This window comes from Prosopis cineraria, unplaced genomic scaffold (assembly GCF_029017545.1).
Source record: "Prosopis cineraria cultivar Desert tree isolate PC_DT_omini unplaced genomic scaffold, ASM2901754v1 PC1849, whole genome shotgun sequence".
NCBI lineage: Eukaryota > Viridiplantae > Streptophyta > Magnoliopsida > Fabales > Fabaceae > Prosopis > Prosopis cineraria.
The window spans coordinates 1-21279 of record NW_026557174.1 but is presented as its reverse complement, the minus strand read 5'-3'; the positions used below and the strand labels follow the sequence as shown (position 1 = coordinate 21279).

Below are 21279 nucleotides of genomic sequence, written 5' to 3'. Positions count from 1 at the left end.
CCTCTCCTTTTATGTTCTTTTGTGCTCTGTTTTTTGCATTTTTGTCCTTGTTTCTTCTATCTTTTTCTCCAGCAAGTCAGTTCCTTCCTCCTCAGCCTCTTTCTCACGTCTTTCGGTCTCTCTTTCTCTGTTTCCATGTTGTTCGATCCTCTCTTCCCAGTCACCGTCCTCAGGTTTTTTTCTTCTTTTCTTGCTCTCTTTTTCAACGTTTTTGTCCCCCCTCCTCTCTCCTAGTATGAATATCCTTTTATACTCTCAGTCTTTCCCTCTTGGCTTCCTCTCTCTCTCTTTTTCTGCTGCTCTTTCTCTGCTCTGTTTCTCTAGCATCTTTCCCGTGCATGCGTGGCTGCATTTTGCTTTTTTTCTGCTATTGTCTTTGTGTGTGCTCGCTGCTCTGTCTCCTTTTGTATTCGTGTGAACTTTTTGTATTACGTCTCTGGCTCTGTTTTTTCTTTTTGCTAGCAAAAAAGTGTATGTATATGTGTTCTGGTTGCTTGCTGTTTTTTTTTCTGTGAAGCTCTTTTCTGCAACTGTGTGTTTTTGTGTTTCTGCTTCTTCTATATTTTGCTCGTATGTGCTTGGTGCTTTCGACGTCTGTAGCTTAGGTTGCTTCATCCCTTTGTGCTGACTGTGTTCGTGTGTTTCGTGTATGTGCGAGACTGCTCTGTGCTCTCTGCTGTTCTTACTTTCTTTTTAGTCTGTTTATGTCTAACCGAGAGTGGAGAGATTTTGGATTATTTATATATTTTTTTGTCTTTTTTTGAACTAAAAGAATTAAAATCCTAGTCAATTAAAGATTATCTAAAATAAATTAAATCCTATCAATTAAATTAAATTTTTAAAAAAAAATATAATCCTAAAAAAGATTAAATTTTATTTTTATATTTTTATATTTTTTAGTTATTTATTATTATTATTTTATTAAATTTAAAATGTCCGGACAAAATACGGTGTTCACAGTTGCCCCTCTTTACTTGTTTCTTATGTAAGTATATGAAAAAGTGTGTTTTTGAATTCTTACATAAGTGACAAGTAAAGATAGAACATGTATTTTGGTCGGCCATGCAATACCTATGAAAAGACCTAATTACCCCTGACAATACAAGATATGATTGAATGCAAGACTATTGTTTAACAAAACACAGTAAAATGATTTTTTTTTTAGTTTTTTTTTGTGACGTGAATGAAAATGACTAAATGACAAGGATCCAAATAAAATATATGTTGACTAGATGCCCCCTCTTCATTTGATTTCTAAGTTAGAATTTCATGAGAAGATATTCTTAGCTTAGAAATGAATGAAGAGAGAAACATGTATTTTGTTTAGAAGGGCAAGACTCTTAAGTACCTATAACTAAATAAAACAAAAACAAACAAAATAAAAAAAACAAAATAAAAAAAGGGTTTAAAACGAAATGTGATTTAGGAACTAAACATAACACAACCTCAATGGAGATGAATTGCCTATGTTCCAAAGGACCTGGTGGATGCTTGCCTTACAAGGCTTGGAGGGTGCCTGCCGTGACAAGGCTTTTAAAGAATTGTGCCAGCCGGTACTGGGCTTTGGGGTGCCTTTCGTAACAGGGCTTTGAGGTGCCTGCCGTTACAGGGCTTTAAAGAATCATGCCAGCCGGTACCGGGCTTTGGGGTGCCTGCTGTAACAAGGCTTTAAAAGAATTGTACTAGCCGGTACTGGGATTTGGGGTGCCTACCGTGACAGGGCTTTAAGGGTGCCTACCGTTACAAGGCTTTTAAAGAATTGTGCCAGCCGGTACTGGGCTTTGGGGTGCCTGCCGTAATAGGGCTTTGAGGTGCCTGCCGTTACAGGGCTTTAAAGAATCATGCCAGCCGGTACTGGGCTTTGGGGTGCCTGCCATAACAGGGCTTTAAGGTGCCTACCATTATAGGGCTTTAAAGAATCATGCCAGCCGGTACTGGGCTTTGGGGTGCCTGCCGTAACAGGGCTTTAAAAGAATTGTGCCAGTCGGTACTGGGCTTTGGGGTGCCTGTCGTGACAGGGATTTGGGGAGGTTGTATCTCACGTGGAAAATATGAGAAATTCACAGGTGAGGTTTGTTATTTCTTCTCTTACTTTCTCAAGTTGTTTTTTTTTTCAACTTTTTCTTTGCCCCAATCCAAATGAGGCATGTTTCTATGACGAGGAACTCAATGTGGCAATGCGCCATGATTTTCATAAGTGCTAAAAAATATATACAACATACCATGGATGGATGATTTGCAATGTAAAAAGGTTGGAACCTTTGTTTGTCTCAATTTAAGAGACTTCTTTCTTCTTTTTTTGGCAATAAATGCAAAGGGTAAGATGCGCCCATTTGCCCCAATGCAAATGCGTGGATAATGCAAATGTATTGTAAAAAAATTTTTTATTGGAAGGCTTGATATTGACAACTATCTTAATATATTCCTTTTTGAAAATTTTCGTGCATATTGAATAAACCATTTTGAATACAAGGTAATACCTCCAGGTCTATTATTTAACCTTTATTCATTAATAGGTGTAGTATCACAGTATGCCGTTGCCCCTCTTTAAAAAATTCCAATGACCAAATTCTCGTCACTTGATCTTGCCTTCAAGTTAATGAAATCAACTATTATGACCAAACACTGATAGCACACATGCTCTCATTATTATTTTATACCTATGCGATGATCTTGATACCTTAAGGGCCAAAAGTAAGAATAAAGATACCAACATTTTACGTCAAGTAAATGTATCAATAAATATTGTTCCTTGAATGTGAACTTGTTGTAATATATGGGATATGAATTCGAATATGATAACATGAAAAGAGGAGAAAGATGGTCTCAAAGGAGCAGGGTGGAAAATTCATTCTCTAATGCCAAAATTCATAGAGGAATGGGAATATCTTGGTTTATGAGTACAAATGGCCTAAGCGCAAATGGGATATATGGATCTGCTTAATCACATTTCTCTCCTTTGGCTTTTCAAAACCCCAACAAGCGCTTCACTGAGCTGCCATTGATATGCATAGTATGAGGGACAATGGAGTCAACTTTCCCAAACATAGATACTTAACTTCTTATGCCTTCCTTTCTTCTCCTAAGACATCCTTTTGTCTTAGTGAACTCTTCTTCTTCTTATCATTGCTTTGCTTGTTCTTCACTCTAACTTTTGCTTAGATTGCCTTCACAGGTTTTTAACCTAACGAGCTATTCCTTCTTTTTCATTTTCTATTGGCTCTAACTTTTGCCTAGGTTGCCTTTACAGGTTTTCAACCTAACAAGCTCTTCTTTCTTTTTGTTTTTGTTTAAGCAAAGTAATGCTTGACAGCATCTGCATTAATAGGCTTTGTTAACTCTTGACCGTCCATGTCAGCTAGGATCAGTGCTCCTCCAGAAAAGGCATGTTTAACAACATAAGGTCCCTCATAGGTTGGAGCCCATTTGCCTCTGTTATCTTCTTGGTTAGGCAATATTTTCTTGAGCACAAGATCACCAGCACTGAATTCCCGTGGGTGAAGTTTTTTATCAAAAGCTCTTGCCATTCTCTTTTGGTACAATTGTCCACGACACATTGCAGTGAGCCTTTTCTCTTCAATCATGTTAAGTTGCTCAAATCAAGTTCGTACCCATTCATTTTCTTCTAAATCTACCTCTGCCAATACTCTCAAGGATGGTATTTCCATCTCAATGGGTGTGACAGCTTCCATTCCATAAACAACGGAGTATGGGTTACCCCTATGGATGTGCGTACAGTAGTACAATAACCATGTAAAGCATAGGGAAGCATCTCATGCCAATCCTTATAAGTTACTGTCATTTTTCCAATAATCTTCTTAATATTTTTATTAGCTACTTCAATTGCTCCATTCATTTGAGGTCTATATGGGGCCGAATTATGATGCTTGATTTGGAACTTCTCGCAAAAGTTTCTGACTTCTGTTCCATTGAGATTGGGACCATTATCAGTAATGATCCTTTCAGGAATCCCATATCGGCACAAAATATTTGTCTTCATAAATTTAAGGAACGTCTTTTGCGTGATGTTAGCAAATGAAGTTGCTTCTACCCATTTTGTGAAATAGTCAATCGCAACAAGGATGAAGCAATGTCTATTCGAAGCTTTTGGGTTAATTGGACCAATAATGTCAATTCCCTACATTGAGAATGGCCAGGGTGATACCATATTATGTAATGGGATTGGAGGAGCATTTATCTTATTAGCATAGATCTGACATTTGTGGCATTTTTTGACATACTCAAAGCAATCTTTCTCTATTATTAACCAGAAGTAGCCACACCTTTGAATCTGTTTGGCTATAGTGTGACCATTCGCATGCATGCCACATATACCCTTGTGTACCTCAACCATGATTTTCTTTGCTTCTTCCAAACTCACACAGCGAAGTAAGGTACCATCATAACCCCTCTTGTACAGAACATCTTTACTGATAAAGAATGTCATAGCCAAACGACGAAGGGTTTTCTTTTCATTCTCAGTCATTCCAGTTGGGTATGATCTCTTAGTGATATAGTCCGTAATATCCTGGAACAAGGATATTCTTCTTGATCTTCTTCAACATTTAGACAGTATGCTGGAAAGCTTCTAGCTTCTACTTGAATGGGTTGGACATGGACTCCACAATCAAGTTGGATCATTGCTGCTAAAGTGGCTAAAGCATCAGCGAAATGATTTTTATCTCGAGTCAAGTGATGAAAGCTAAAAACCTCAAATTGCTTAATAAAATTTGTTAAGAGTTCTTGATAGGGAATCAATTTTGCATCCTTTGTCCTCCATTCTCCTGTTACTTGATGAATAATGAGAGCTGAATCACCAAACACTTTCAAACACTATATACCAAGGGTAATAGCTGCTTGAAGACCATTAACACAAGCTTCATATTCTGCTATATTATTAGTACAATCAAATTCTAATTTGATGGCCACTGGAAATTGTTTTCCTTCCGGTGAAACGATTACCGCTCCTACACCATTTCCATGCATGTTGGCGGCTCCATCAAAATACATTTCCCATTCTTGCTCTTCATCATTTTCCTCATCACAACCTTCTTCTGTAGTGCATATGCCTTCATCAGGAAATTGAAAATCTAATGGCTGGTCATCCTTTAAAGGATTATCGACCAAGTGATCTGCTATCGCACTACCTTTGACTGACTTTTGCATCACATGCTTTATATCATATTGAGATAGTACAACTTGCCATTTTAGTACTCTACCTGCAATGTGCGGGCTCTCAAAGATGTACTTGAGTGGGTCCACTAGCGAGATTAGCCAGGTAGTGTAGTAAAGCATGTATTGCCTTAGCCTTCTAGTTGCCCATACTAGTCCACAACATGTTCGCTCAATCATTGGATAACGACCTTCACACTCGTTAAACTTCTTGCTCAAGAAATAAATTGCTCTTTCCTTCTTTCCAAAATCATCATGTTGACCTAGCATTGCTCCCATTGAGCGAGGTAAAGTCGCCAAGTAAAGGATTAGTGGACGATCTGGTGATGGAGGGACCAAAATTGGGGGATTTAATAAATAATCTTTAATTTTATCAAATGCCTTTTGACAATCATCATCCCATGTCTCCTTGCAATTTTTCTTTAACAGCTTAAACATTAGTTCGCAAGTAGCTGTTAGATTGGCGATGAATCTAGCAATGTAATTCAATCGTCCCAAGAAACTTCTAACTTCTTTCTCTGTTTGGGGAGATGGCATTTCTTGAATTGCCCTCACTTTATGTGGATCTACTTCTATCCCTTTACGACTCACAATGAATCCCAATAACTTCCCAGAAAGAGCTTCAAAGATGCATTTGTTAGGATTCAATCTTAGCCGATATTCGTGTAATCTCCCAAATAGCTTTCTAAGGACTCCAACATGACTCTCATTCTCTGCTGATTTAGCGACCATATCATCTACATATACTTCAATTTCTTTATGCATCATGTCATGAAATAGTGCTACCATAGCTCGTTGATAAGTCACCCCAGCATTTTTCAAACCAAAAGACATCACTTGATAACAATAAGTTCCCTATTGGGTTGTAAAGGTTGTTTTCTCTTTATTGCTTTCATGCATAGGGATTTGATTGTACCCTGAATAACCATCCATAAAGGAATAGCAATAGCTTCGAGCAGTATTATCAACTAATACATCAATGTGGGGTAATAGAAAATCATCTTTTGGGCTCGCATTATTTAAATTACGATAATCAACACACATTCAAATCCGACCATCTTTTTTAGGAACAGGAATAATATTTGCCACCCATTGTGGGTAAGTCACTACCTCCAAAAATCCTGCTTCTAACTGCTTTATTACTTCTTCTTTTATTTGCAAGGATACCCCCGTATTCATCCTTCTTAACTTCTGTTTCTTAGGCTCAACCTTGGGAAGTAATTGTATTTTATGAGAAGCAATGCTTGGGTCTAGCCCGGGCATATCTTTATAAGACCATACAAACACATCTATGTATTCTTTGAACAACTCAATCATTTGTTCCCTTTCAGGATTATCTACTATTTTGAGCATTCTTTGATCCTTCTCGGTTCCCATATTAACCATCTCAATCACTTCTTCATGTGGGCATATTCCTTTATCACTTAATTCAAGCATCTTAGGAAAAGTTTGGATTACGTCCTCATCATCAGACTCACAATCATGCATATCAGTGGCAACGAGTGGATCATCTTCATAGGGTTTATTAACCTCTGGGTGAGAGATGGAACTAGAAGAAACAAAATCCCTAGACAATGAATGTGAAATGAGATAAAATAAGGAACAGGGATGAAATGGAGAAAAATGTATTGAAGTACATAGGGTGGAATAAAGAAATAGACATGAATGCAACTAAAATTCATTTTCATGAATTATGTGTATCAAAAGTTTGCATTAGAGAATACTCAAGATCCATTACCTAAACCTGGGCTCGAAAAGTGGATAACAAAATAAGAACAACATAATTGAAACAATTACTCTAAGCTAATGACATCATTGGCCTCTTCAAACTCCCAATTCGCCAGAACTGTGTTGGAATCATCGACTGCAATTGAGGCACTTGTTCCATATGCTATATCTTCATTAGAAGAGATCACTGAGACAGTTGGTTCATATATCACCTCAGATGGACCTGGGAAGGATTCTTTGATGTGTGGAATCTCCAATTTACTAGTCTTTTTGCCTTTCGCCAAACTTGCTTTGTCTTTCATCTGGTCTTCTAGGGTAGGCTAATACCCTAACCCTTGGCGATTACAATTATCCAAAACCTTAATTGGACACGTAATTCCTTGTAAATGAGAGCCTAAACCTTTCCCTGGCATAAACCCACTCTTCGTCATGATTTTAGCCACAATGGAATTGCTGTTGTGAGTACTGTCACAAATACCCTTAACCTCAAAACTTTGAAAGGAAACTCTATGATCCTTCTCTGCAACCTCAATATAAGGGAGTGAGCTTGGTTTGCTCACCATGATTTCCTCCTCTCCTTTAACTGCTATAATTCCCCCATCACTGATGATTTTAACTTTTTGATGTAAGGTAGAAGGAACAGCCCTAGCAGAATGAATCCATAGCCTTCCTAGCAGCATTGTGTAGCTTGGGTCTATGTTCATGAGTTGGAAATCCACCTTAAACCTGCTTGGCCCTATCTACAGGGAGAGATAAACGAATCCTAATACTTCCCGTCTTGATCCATCAAATGCTCTTACCACAATATTGCTTTTATATACACTTGAAGCTTCTAGTGATAATGATTCAAACGTAGAGAGTGGCAAGACATTTAACGCTGATCCTCCGTTAATTAATACTCTTGCAATTATGAACCCTTCACATTTCAAAGTGATGTGCAAAGCCTTGGTTTGGTGGATAGCAGTTTCTGTAACTTCTCTTCCAGAAAGGAAATGGTAGAGGAGGCTTTTACAACATTCATTACACTTGCCAACTTCTCAGGGGTTATATTAGGCTGCACAAAAGCTTGATTCAACACTTCTTGCAATGCTTGGCGATGCGTTTCGGAATTCAAAATCAAAAAAAGTATTGAGATACGCACTGGAGTTTTCTTCAATTGATCCACAATGCTGTAATCACTTTGCTTCATAATTGATAAAAACTCATCTTCTAATTTTTCCATTTCTTTAAAATTATCTTCCTCTGGCCTGTCAACACTTGCATTTTTCTCTCTTATCATTTTCCTAATGTAAGATGGTAAGTATGGTTTTTCACTTCGAGTAACACCCCCTGTATTTGCTATTTCATTACTTGTCCCGGCAACCAACGTTGGGTTTTTGTGGTTTGCCACAATGCTTTGATATCTCCATGGGACTGCTCGATCACTTTTGTAGGAAAAGGGATGAGGCGTGCTTATAGTTAATGTTGGTTGTCTTGCGTGAGGTGCAAGATCTACAGAGGCTTTGTTGATCACAAAAGAGACTGCCTGCACTTGCTCTTTTGGGCTTGAATTAATGACAAGCTTAATAAACTTTTTCTCTACCATGCACACTTTAGTGTCTCCCTTCTTTACAAATACAATCCCTAACACCATCATTTTTCTAACAGCTTCTTTAAACTCTTCACAACTTTCTATGTCATGGCCCATTTTCTCCTGATGATATTCACAGTATCCAGGCATTTGATCATTGATATTATCTATGAGGAGCATTTCTCGCATATAGCCATACTCCTTTAAGTGAGCATAAAGCTCATTCATAGGCATCTCGATCCTTGTAGAGCTTTTGAAACCTGCATCCTCTTCTTCAATAGCATTGACTCATCTTTCGTGATTTGAAAGTGGATTAGTGGTAATGGTAGAGCTTTCCTCTTCTTTGAGCTGGATATGATTAGAGTCAACCAGGTCTAGCACATTCCTTTTAAACGTCACATAGTCTTCTATTGAGTGTCTAGGTGCACTCATGTGGTACTCACAAATACCATTTGGATTATACCACGCTGGGTAAGGCGGACCAAGAGGCTTATAAGGTCGTGGACCTAATAATTGGGCTGTCAGAAGTTTGTGGTACAATTCAGCATTTGTTAATCTAAAATTGGGCCATGGGGAACTATCCCTGGATTGGATATTTCTCCTCTCTGCGTCCTGCCTATGATTGTTAGACCTGAATCCAAATTGTTGCTGCCTTTGATTCCTTCCCTCTATTTGATAAGGGACTTGAGAACTGGTAGCTGCTTGTCTTACGGGTTGAATATAGTTCACATTCCCTTCTTTCCTTTTTTGGTCATAGTTCTTTCGTGAATTACTTTTAGCTTGAGAAGTGGCTATCTTCCCCTCTCGTATGTCTATGTCAATCCTTTCTCTAATTACCATTAAATCAGCAAAATCAGTGACATGTGTTCCTATCATGTATTGGTAAAATGGCTTAGGCAATGCACGGATGAAGTACGAGCAAAGTTCAGAATTAACCATTGGAGGTTACACTTGCGAAGCCACTATTCTCCATCCTTGAGCATATTCTTTGAATGATTCTGATGATTTCTTGGTCATTGCTTTCAATTGTTCTCTGGTCGGAGCAGTATCAAGATTGAACTTGTATTGTCTCATGAAAACATCCACAAGGCCTTTCCATCTTTTAATCTTGGTTTGGTCTAGTTGCATGTACCAAGTCAATGCGGCTCCAGTTAAGCTTTCGGGAAAGAAGTTTATCAGAAACTTCTCATCTTGTGACCATATAGACATCTTTGTGCAATAGGCCCTCAAATAATAAATTGGGTTACTTGTGCCATCATATTTATCGAAGTTTGGCATCTTGAATTTCTTGGGAACATCAATTTCTGGGGTCAAACATAATTCTTTCAAGTCTAAGGAACCCTACGTGTTCGATCCTTAAAGAGCCTTCAATTGATCTTTCATCTCTCCAAGTTCTTCTTTCAATTCCTTCTCTTTATGTAGCACTTATGGGATTTGGAACATGTAGGCATGATCTTCCCCAGGACCATCCGGTATATTAATGGCCCCTATCCCAGAATCTTGTTTCTCTGGCGTAGGTACCTTAGGATATAATCCTCTGTTTGGCTCAATTGTTTTATTAGCTGCGTTCTCATCTGCTACGGCATTCTGTGGTGGGTTATCATCACTCCTTCCTTTTAGAGCCTCTGTCAGCAATTTCATCATGTCACTTATTTCAGCCATTTTAAACTCCACTGCAGATATCCGATCATTTAAGGCTGCTGACTCATTCACGTTTGAATTTTCCATTGCACGACTACGCGATCGTGTGTTATATGTTCGAGTGGCGGGAATCTGGTCAGCTGAGTTTTTTTTCGAAGTGCAATGTTGGCTTACCTGTATAACATAATAATTAATTTTAATAAGTTTTACCTTTACGTTTGTTTCGTAAGATATCTAGCATTGTGTAGACATAAGAGTTTCACGACACTGGCACCCTTTAAATTCCTCCAGAAATTTATTAGTTCACAGGGAATTTAAAGTTGATCGTTGAATTAGAAGGATATTAGATCCTATCAAAATTCAAGGTTTTAAGCAAACGATGGTAGTACAAATCAATCAACAATTTCACAACCACAAAGCGTCATATAGATCCTCATACAATGATTCAAATGTTAATACAGATTTAGAACTTTGTCACGCTATTGAGTTCTTTTACAATTTCATTGCACAAATGGAAGAATTCAACAATCTCTAATGGACTTCCTCCAGGGAGAACCATGCCTTTAGCTTGCTTAAATGCTCTTGCAAATTCTAGAATTTATCATTAGCCAAATCAATTATCTGCCTCCATTTTAGCATCCACTCTTTAGTTTCTTCTGTTTGATCAAGGCAAAGTGATCTCCACTCTTCTAAGACTTCATTTTGTTGATTAAGCCTCTGAACAAAGTTCTGTGCTGTCTCAGCTGCACTTCCTCTTACCCTGGCTAGTTCATTCACCTTCCTTTCCAATTGTCTTGTGAGCGTATTGATTTCTTGCTGCATCTCCTCGATAGGCCTGATGTCTTGTAATTCCTTCTTAATGCATCATTTTCCCTGACTATTTTGACAAGTCTTGCTTTAGTACTTTGAACTTTGTTGTCACTAGTTTGCACTTCCCTTTTCAGTTTGGCATTTTCCTTTTTCAATTTCTTAGTCTCAGGTGTTTCTTCAAGGTTATGCCCTTCTCTTTCATTTGCTAGCTTCCTCCGTAACTCAATGCATTCATTTTGGTATTTTTCCAATTCTTCCTTATTCTTGGACTTTGAGCTAACAAGCTCTTGTAACTCATTTTCCTTCATCTTCAAGCATTCAACCAGTTGCCCATTAATCTCTTCCAAGTCATTGCCTAATAAGGGATTTTGAGAATGGAATAAAGGATTTTCTCCTTGAATCATACTCTTCAGCCAAGTAGTATATTCTGGACTTGAGTTTACTACATGTATCCCTAGCTCAATCTTCCCTTTGTACCCTATCTTTTGCCATGCTTCTTTGACATTCTGGTTTGATAACTTTGTCCCATCCTCCTTATGTAGAAAGTATAACTCCTGCACCTCTTTCTTAGAAGGAACATTTTGCTTATAGGCCAGTTGCCTTAACGCTAAGGAAGGGTTATAGTTGATACACCCTCTGGGTCCCATTAAAGGCACATTCGGAAAGTCACCACAATGGTAAATAACCTCCTCTTTCCACCACCAGTCTAGTTTCCATAAGATGGAACTTTCTTTAAGTTCTGAAAAGGTTCTTTTCCAATCCATGTAGCTCATTCCGTCAATCACGAATTGACCCTTAAAAGACATGAGTGGATTACTGTTTGAGTCGTTCTTCTTTCTGAAAGGAAGCGTCTTTCCATAAAGGTGGCCAAGCATCCATAAATCCAGTAACGCAATACAACAATTGACCTTTCATTTCCTTTTATTATGACATTGAGTTAAGGTCAAGTACGTTTCTGCCTAGATTGCTGGTACCGGATTCACATTATGGTACTCCACCATTTGGAATACACTAATGGCTCCTAAATCAATTATGCCAATTGATGATGGAAACAAGATTATTCCATATATGCATAAGGCAAAGACTCTGCAAAACGTAACCCAAGCCTCTTTTTCTGCTAAAACTTTCAGGTGGGCTTCTACATCAACTCTTAAGATTCCCTCTGTTTGTCCTGGGCAAACCATTCGTACTTTTTCCTTAGGAATTTCCAAAATTTTCGCTATCGTGCCTCAAGATGGTAAATACCCAGGATAAAGATATACTACCATGTTCTCCTTAAGGGGCATTCTCAAAATTTCTCCATATTCTTCCGAAGTCGGGGCCATTTGGAAGTCTTGAAATGTGAAACATCTTAACGAGGCATCCCAATATTGGCTTAATTCCATTATTGCATCATTGTGTATTGTGACTGACAGAAGATCCAAGATATTTCCATATTTCCTTTTAAAATCTTGCATAATCCTCCCTTTGATATGATGGCTCAACTCAATTAAGGTTTCCAGCGGCTCAACTTTTACAAATAATTTGATCCCTTTTCCTTGATATAACTTTCCAGTGTGACTTAGATTTGTACTACCTTTGAGTGCCATTTATCCCTTATGCCAATTTCACAAAGATTCTGGATAACTCACGATTCCTGTTAATCAAAACAAAAGTTAATAATATACAATTCTCATAATTTTAGCAAGCTATTTGGCTCCTTTTTTTTTGAAAACCCTCTCCTCCAGATACTTATTGCATCATAGGGAGATGGAGTAAATAATTAATTGACGAGAGGCTTAAATCCCCTACATGATTAATGTTGAAAGGTTTAGCCTTACAATTTTATTTTTGAGAAAAGAGAAAAAAAATAAAAAAATAAAAAAATGATTTTGGTGATAGATATGCAAGGAGAAAATCCCTTCTCTCCTCAATGTGCTTATTGCCCCGTAGGGAGAAAGGGATTAATTAGCCTATGTGCAGCTAAAACTGACACATGGCTAAAGTCTCGACTTTAAAATGAAATAACTCAATGACAAGAGAAATTATTTAATTTGTGGTTTTTTTTATAAAAATAAATGCGAATACTTTATGATGACATGCTATGACAATGATGAAATAAAAGATCAATACTCTCATCCTGTGTCCTATTCAGGGAGACTTAAGTTCATAATCGGGTGTTCACTAGAATGGTTAGCTACTAGCTGTTGTCTGAAATGTGTAATTCACGGGTGGATGTATATTCCTAAAAGGCTCCCAAGATGCCCTCACCCGAAGGTGAAGACCTTACTTAATAATTTTAGCCCTCAGAGAACATAAGCTCTACAGGGACCAAATTTATTAGGCAAGTAACGGCTTGGGTGAGGTATTCATGGTAACCTCCGAGAGTTCAAAAACTCCACAGGGAAACCACTACTAACCTCTACTAACCTATGGTACTCACAGACCCGGGTATAGGGTCCAAAATATGTATGTGTCAAATTGTGTAAGTGTATAGTGAGTGATAAGAGCATGCAAGCATGTTATCTTATTCTCATATACTACCCAACCCTCAACTTTTTAATCAGATCAAACAGAGAAACAAATATATGTATAAATAAAAGTCATCTATCTTAAGGTTTATTCCGCATGTTATCTACCTTAAAAACATGTTATAAAATACAAAAGGAAAGAGAAAAGGGGAAAGGAGGAAGAAACAAGGGACACATAAATTTAAAGGGATAATAAAGGTAAACCATATTATATTTTGAGCACAACAGACTTATAGGCTTGACTCTTTAAGTTCCCCAGTGGAGTCGCCAACTGTCACACCCAGAAAAATGCGACGCGGACGGCGCGCGAGGGGAGGTCCCGACCTTCACGGCAGGAACCGGATCGAACGAGGAGTCGCTACCAATTAATGGAGGATAAGGGTGGTTTGTGAAAATAGAGAATAGGTTCGGGAGTCGGTTGAGTGTGGGAAAGGTGTTAGGTACCCCACAACACCCGTTCGTCAGAACGGTTACCTGAAGTTCGTTGTGCTTTTTTTTAATATGGTTTTATAATTATTTTAATTATCCCTTTTGTATTCATGTGTTTGATAAAAATGATAAGAATTAGGTGAGAAATATTTATTTATTTACGAGGGAGAACGGACTTGACTCAGAATTTGACTCTGAGGCCTACGTATCCTGTGATGGGGATCAAAGTCCACATAGTTCGGGCTTAAAAGTTTGTTGGTGAAAATATTTTTTGAAGAGAAATTAATTAGAAATAATTCACCATTTTACAAATAAAATAATTTCTGAAATTTTGATATGTGTGTTTTAAATTGTAAAAAGTAATTTAATTTTAATTATTTTCTCCATTTTTGAATTTTTGGAATAAAGAAAGAAAAGAGTTTAAGATTATTATTATTATTATTATTTATGTTTTATGATTGAGAATTTTAACTGCTATACTTGCAGAACCTTATTGGTTCATACAGCAATGCAATTGCTCTAAATATCTGGGGAGATTCTAAAATCTCACACGATAAAAGAGTTTGGGCCATTTAATTTATTTATTATATTATGTATATTTTTAAGTGTTAATAATAATAATTTCTTTTTTTTAGCATGTAGATACATGTTTTGAAGAATTTTAATCAACATACCTGCAAAGCCTTATTGACTTATACGGTAATATGATTATCCTAAATATTTACGGAGATTCTAAAATCTCACACGATAAAGGAATTAAAATTAAATACGTCTTTAATTAATTTAATATATAATTTATATATATATATATATATATTTTAAAACTTAATCGTTATATCTGCAGAGCCATATTGACTTATACGATAATGCGATTATCTTAGAAGTCTACAGAGATTCAAAAATCTCACATGATTAAAAGATATAATTGGTAAATATGGTTATAATTTAAATGCATTAATTAGGTTAATTAATTTTTTAAATTGTGTATTATATGATTATTTACAACGATCATTTATTTATTATAAAGATTCAAAGTCACTATATCTGTGAGGACTTATTATCCTACATGATAATGCGATTAATTTAAGTCCCTACAAAAATTCTCGTAATCTTACATGGAACTTACATAAATTTGTTTTTAGATTATGAAAAGATAGTTAATTTTTACGGTGGGTCATTAAAACCCTTGAGTGCTTTATATAAATTGGATCTCTATACCTGCGAAATCCTATTAATTTATACGATATGAGATCATTCTAGATGACTGCAGAAATTCTTAAAACTCTTTACGACAAATAAATAACAAACAAATATATACTCTCTTATTTTTTGTTGGATTTCAATTATGAAGTTCAAAATAGCTAAAAATGGAACTCTCTTCTAGCAACATAATGAGCATACAAATAAAGAAGGGATGTTATAAACAAACAAAAGCCTCTGCTGGTACAAGGGTCAAAGCCATGACACCACCCATTTATATCCCCTTTCATACTATAACATATTTAAAATCCAATTCTAAAATTTAGCTTAATGACCACAGAAAACATTTTTTTATATCGTTTGAGGAAAAGTTATAATCAGAATATGCCTATAATTATATCAGGCTAGCAAGCAAAACTTTATTTATAATTTCTCCATCCCTCTTCTCCACTTTTTTTTTAAAATCACTTTATTTTTTTTTTGTCAAAACATCACAAAGATCATGTCAAAATTAAATTATTCATGGCAACTAGATAAGAGAGTATGGGAAAGAAAATCACTACGTGACCAAAATCTGCACAATAGATAACAAAACATTTACCGTTTGAATCAGAAGAACTCTGTCTCTCCGTCTCTTCCTGGTTTCCTTCCTTCTCTCGATTTCTTTGTTTTTTAGAAAGCTCGAACTCTCCTCCTTCTTTCTCGGACGTCTCTGTTTCTTCTCCCTTGGTTTCTATTTTTTCTGCTTATGGATGACAGTCTCTGTTTTTTTCGAGCTCTCTCTTCTCCGTCCGTCTCCTCAGCTTGCCAGAATGGCTCCTTCTCTTTTAGTCCCTGTTTCACGTCCTTCGGTCCTCTCCTTCTCAGTTTCCTCCAGCCAGAACAGCTCCTTCTCCCTCTTAGCTTTTCCAGAAAAAAGAAGCTCCTCCGTCACCTCCTCTCTTGTCTCTGTTTTTTTTTGAACTCTCCTCGGTCTCCTTTTCCTCTCCTCTTATGTTCTTTCGTGCTCTATTTTCTGCATTTTTGTCCTTGTTTCTTCTATCTTTTTCTCCAGCAAGTCAGTTCCTTCCTCCTCAGCCTCTTTCTCACGTCTTTCGGTCTATCTTTCTCTGTTTCCATGTTCTTCGATCCTCTCTTCCCAGTCACCGTCCTCAGGTTTTTTTTCTTCTTTTCTTGCTCTCTTTTTCAACGTTTTCGTCCCCCCTCCTCTCTCCTAGTATGAACATCCTTTTATACTCTCAGTCTTTCCCTCTTGGCTTCCTCTCTCTCTCCTTTTCTGCTGCTCTTTCTCTGCTATGTTTCTCTAGCGTCTTTCCCGTGCATGGGTGGCTGCATTTTGCTTTTTTCTGCTACTGTCTTTGTGTGTGCTCGCTGCTCTGTCTCCTTTTGTATTCGTGTGCACTTTTTCTGTTTTCTTTTCGTGTGCTGTAACGTGCATATCTGATTTTACGTCTCTGGCTCTGTTTTTTCTTTCTGCTGGCAAAAAAGTGTATGTATATGTGTTCTGGTTGCTTGCTGCGTTTTTTTTCTGTGAAGCTCTTTTCTGCAACCTGTGTTTTTGTGTTTCTGCTTCTTCTGTATTTTGCTCATGTGTGCTTGGTGCTTTCGGCGTTTATAGCTCAGGTTGCTTCATCCCTTTGTGCTGACTATGTTCGTGTGTTTCGTGTATGTGCGAGATTGCTTTGTGCTCTCTGCTGTTCTTGCTTTCTTTTTGATCTGTTTATGTCTAACCGAGAGTGGAGAGATTTTGGATTATTATATATATTTTTTTGTCTTTTTTTTAACTAAAAGAATTAAAATCCTAGTCAATAAAAAATTATCTAAAATAAAATTAAATCCTATCAATTAAATTAAATTTTTTTTAAAACATAATCCTAAAAAAGATTAAATTTTATTTTTATATTTTTATATTTTTTAGTTATTTATTATTATTATTTTATTAAATTTAAAATGTCCGGACAAAATACGGTGTTCACAATTATTATATTATTTTATTTATTAAAAACCATCTTACATTTTTAATCATATCCTTACTTATTAAATAAAAATGAGTGACGATTTGTGAAAATACTTTTTTCCAATTTAAAGGATAAAATTGAAATAAAAGAGTAATGCATTAATATAGTTGTCACTGACTGATTTTAGACGGCAGATGAATATCTGATAATCAAATGATGCTTGCGGGAATTCATTTTAACTTTTAGAAGTCAACGAGTTATGGTCTCTTTCTCTATTTATCAGTATACCCTCCGTAGCTAATTAGCTCCATCATCTGATATCTCCCACGGCCTCTCAAGATATTCGACTACAATTGCTTGCTTTCACTGAGAAAAAATGGCAGAACAAATTCCTTATGGTGTAATTGTGAATCTCATTGGCAGGTTGAGTTCATCAGCCTTCAGAGAGATTTCAAGGATTTATGGCGTCAAGAGTGAGATACAGAGACTTCAAGACACTGTTGGAACTGTTGAAGCTGTGCTTGTTGATGCTGAGCAAAGGCAGCAGAACGACAAGCTTGTCAAGCTGTGGATAAGGAGGCTCAAACAAGTTCTCTACAAAGCAGACGATTTGCTTGATGAACTCTATACTGAAGATTTGTTGCTCAAAAGAGATGGAAAAGGAAAGGTAGATGTCTTCTTTTCATCCGTAAATCCTATTGCTTTTCGTGTCAAAGTTGCTGATAACATTAAAAAGATAAGAGATGAATTCAATGCTATTGCTGAAGATGTGTCTAAGTTGAAATTAGTTAGGCGAGTTGCAGAAACGAGGCATAATGAGATCAATTATCAGAGGGAAACTAGTTCTTTTATGCAAGAGGATATCATTGGGAGGGAGGAAAGCAAGAAGGAAATAATTGATTTATTGTTAAATACCAATAGCAATGAAAATGTTTCTTTCATTGCTATTGTTGGCATTGGGGGTTTAGGAAAGACTACAGTTGCTCAATTGGTGTACAATGATGTTGAAGTGAAAAACTTTTTCAAAAAACAAATGTGGGTATGTATTTTTGAAGAGTTTGATGTTAAGACACTTGTTAAAAAAATATTAGAATTATCCGTGGGCAGCAAAGTGGATGACCAGCAGTTAGAACTACTTCAAAATAAGCTTCAAGAGAATTTGAATGGCCAAAAGTATTTGTTAATCTTAGACGATGTGTGGAATCAGGATCATCAGAAGTGGTTAGATTTAAAAAAGTATTTGAAGTGTGGTGCTAAAGGTAGTAAGATTATAGTGACTACTCGTGACCAGATGGTAGCAAGAAGCATGGGTGTAAAAACCCCATATGCTTTGAAATATCTGACAAATGACCAATCTTAGAATTTGCTTAAAAGATTGACATTTGGGCAGGACACAATATTGTCCCACAACATAGAGTCCATTGGTCCAAAAATTGTGGACAAATTTGGAGGAATTCCACTAGCAATAAGAGCCATGGGAAGCTTGTTGCAATCGAAATTAGAGGATGTTGATTGGGAAGCCATCTTAGAAGATGATTTTTGGATGTTATCAGAAAGTAATAAGCCAGTAATATCAATACTAAAATTAAGCTATGATCACTTGTCAAGTGAAGTAAGATAATGTTTTGCTTATTGTTCTTTGTATCCAAAAGATTGGATATATAATAAAAATGACTTGATTAAACAATGGATGGCGCAAGGGTACCTTAAACGTCAAGATAAAAAAGAACATCCAGAAGATGTTGGTGAACGATATGTTAGTATTTTGTTAATGAGATCATTCTTTCAAGATGTCCAAATGAATGAATCTGGTGAAATACAATGTTTTAAAATGCATGATTTGATGCATGATCTCTCACAATCGGTTGGTGGCTCTGATTTTTTCTTTGATAATGAGGAGAGAAAATCTGTTGCAAGGCCTATGCATGTTAACTTTTCTTATAACTCTTCCCATTGTTCATTAGACTTATTAGATGCAAGTAGATTGTGAACTATGCTTGGGGTACGAGAAGTATCAGATGATGGTCCATCCAATTTGTTGAAGTTCAATTATCTGCGCAGTCTCAGTTTGTTAATTTGGGATATGAGAGTTTTGCCAAAGTCAATAGAAAAATGAAGCATTTAAGGTATCTTGATCTTTCTGATTGTCCCAATTTGAAGAGTTTGCCTCCAAGTGTAAGCAACCTAGTAAATTTGCAAACATTGAAGTTGAATGGTTGTGTTGCTCTTGAATTTTCTGTAGATGTTGTTACAAAGTTAATCAACTTGCGTCATCTTCACATTGAAAACTGTTATGCCTTTAGAAATGGGATGCCAATTGGCTTGGGCAGATTAACAACTTTGCAAAGTTTATCATATTTCACAGTGGTGATGATGATGCTGATAAGGAGAGAAAGAATGCTCAATTGAATGAATTAAAAGGACTCAAGCTCAGAGATGAACTAGTTATTGAGAAGCTCAATTCAGTAAGGAATGTTGAAGTAGACTCCAAGGATGTTAATTTGAAAGGAAAGAAAAACCTTAAGTCTTTGACTCTCAATTGGAAAGATGATATTGGAGTGGTGAAAAATAGTGATAGCTTGCAATTATTTGAAAACCTTTGTCCTCATTCAAATTTGAAAAAATTGGAAGTAAAATGCTACCCAGGGGTGAGGTTTTCAGGCTGGCTTTTGTCCCTTTCTAATCTTGTCGACTTGAATATATCTGATTGTGGGAATTGTCAATTCTTGCCAACGTTGGAAGGACTCGTTTCTCTCAAGTCTCTTCATATACGGAACATGAAAGCTTTAGAGTACATATGTTATGAAGATTGTTCATCATCAATGGCTTCACATCGTACAACTAGCTTCTTCCCATCTTTGGAGAAATTAAAATTTCTTGGGTGTGAAAATTTGAGAGGATGGCAAAGAAAGGCTGAAGTAAATAATAGAACAGATGATGAGAATCATCATTCATTGCCTCCATTTCTATGTCTTTCATATTTATCAATTGAGAAATGCCCAAACTTGAGTTGCGTGCCTACATTTCCAAATCTTGTTGAGGGCTTGGATTTGAGCAACTGTAGCATGAAGCCATTGATGGACACATTACATATGAGCACAGCTCGATCACCCAAAGAAGAAGAATTATCATTACGCCCATCTCTATCCATGCTTGAGGATCTAGACATTGATGACATGGGCATAGAAGCTTTACCAGAGAAGTGGATGCAAAATCTCACCTCTCTGAAGAATCTTTCTATTTCATTCTTATCAAGTCAAGGAATTGTGCTTCATCATATGAAACATCTGCCTGCTTCCTTGAAGAATTCAGTACCTGGAACATGGACAACTTTGATTTACAAGGTTGTAGTGATGGCGAGGATTTTAGCACAGAGTTCCAAGACCTTCATTGCCTCCATTCACTTCAAGGTTTTTGTATTTACTCATGTGAAAATCTCAAAGCTTTACCAGAATGGATCTGCAATCTCCAATCACTTCGATTTATTGATATTCTGGGATGTCAAAATTTGGAGTCATTGCCTGAAGGTATGCATCGTCTTTAATTTGCATACATCGTCTTAGTCTCCATAGGCAGCTGCTTTTTAGCAGAAAATGTGAAAGAGGAAGAGGTTCAGAATGGCCCAAAATTTCTATATAGGGTGGATTGGCGTCCAATCCTAGCTAATTCTTCATCTCATCCATATGAAAATCCAGAGGTAACAGATTACATTATCATGTTGTTTTCCTTTTTGTTCCAAAGGAAATTAATGTTTTTGATGAAAAAAAAATCTCCTAACCATAATCCAGTATCGAAAGAAATTTCAAATGAGTCAATAATAAATAAGTCAAAGTTGGAAAGATTTTCATTGACTTTAATATATAATGTTTTCCATATGAATGCAGATTTCAAATGAGTCAATGATCACCTAAGCTTCTAAGTATTTTTTGTGTGTGTTGCAATTTAAGAAATATAACCTAGAGAAGAAATTCAATAATTTAGACTGCATCTAGTTCTGGATGCGTAATAGTCGACATGGACGTTTAACTTTATATCAAAGCTTTTTTCTTGTAACTCTGAAATCCAAAGGTTTATAAATTATCATGTCTCTTATTCTTAATTGTTTTCCTTGACATGTTTGGTTGTGAGAACCCTTTTGCTGGGATTGGAGCCAAGGAGATATAGCTAAATTATCGATAACCAACTGCTTGAATATGTATTTTTATTTGGTTGACGTTCTGATTGATCCATATGAGATGTTACATCTGTTCTGTTTGCCCGA

At 36.5% G+C, this 21279-nt stretch overlaps 1 protein-coding gene and 1 pseudogene across 1 annotated transcript; one reads left to right on the top strand and one right to left on the bottom strand.

Annotated features, from left to right (window-relative positions):
- Nucleotides 1-3290: 3290 nt before the first annotated feature.
- Nucleotides 3291-7202, bottom strand: LOC129301016 (uncharacterized; annotated as a pseudogene).
- An 8490-nt stretch (nt 7203-15692) lies between these two features.
- Nucleotides 15693-19371, top strand: LOC129301015 (putative disease resistance protein RGA1). The gene is made up of 2 exons (XM_054939596.1): nt 15693-17685; nt 19261-19371. Exons 1-2 carry the CDS (start codon nt 17395-17397, stop codon nt 19276-19278), a joined length of 309 nt encoding a protein of 102 aa, XP_054795571.1. The 5' UTR covers nt 15693-17394; the 3' UTR covers nt 19279-19371.
- Nucleotides 19372-21279: the final 1908 nt, after the last annotated feature.

Bases quoted from the DNA above. Each gene is read 5' to 3' on its own strand.
- LOC129301015 (XM_054939596.1), top strand. From the start codon at position 17,395: ATGGCAGAACAAATTCCTTATGGTGTAATTGTGAATCTCATTGGCAGG.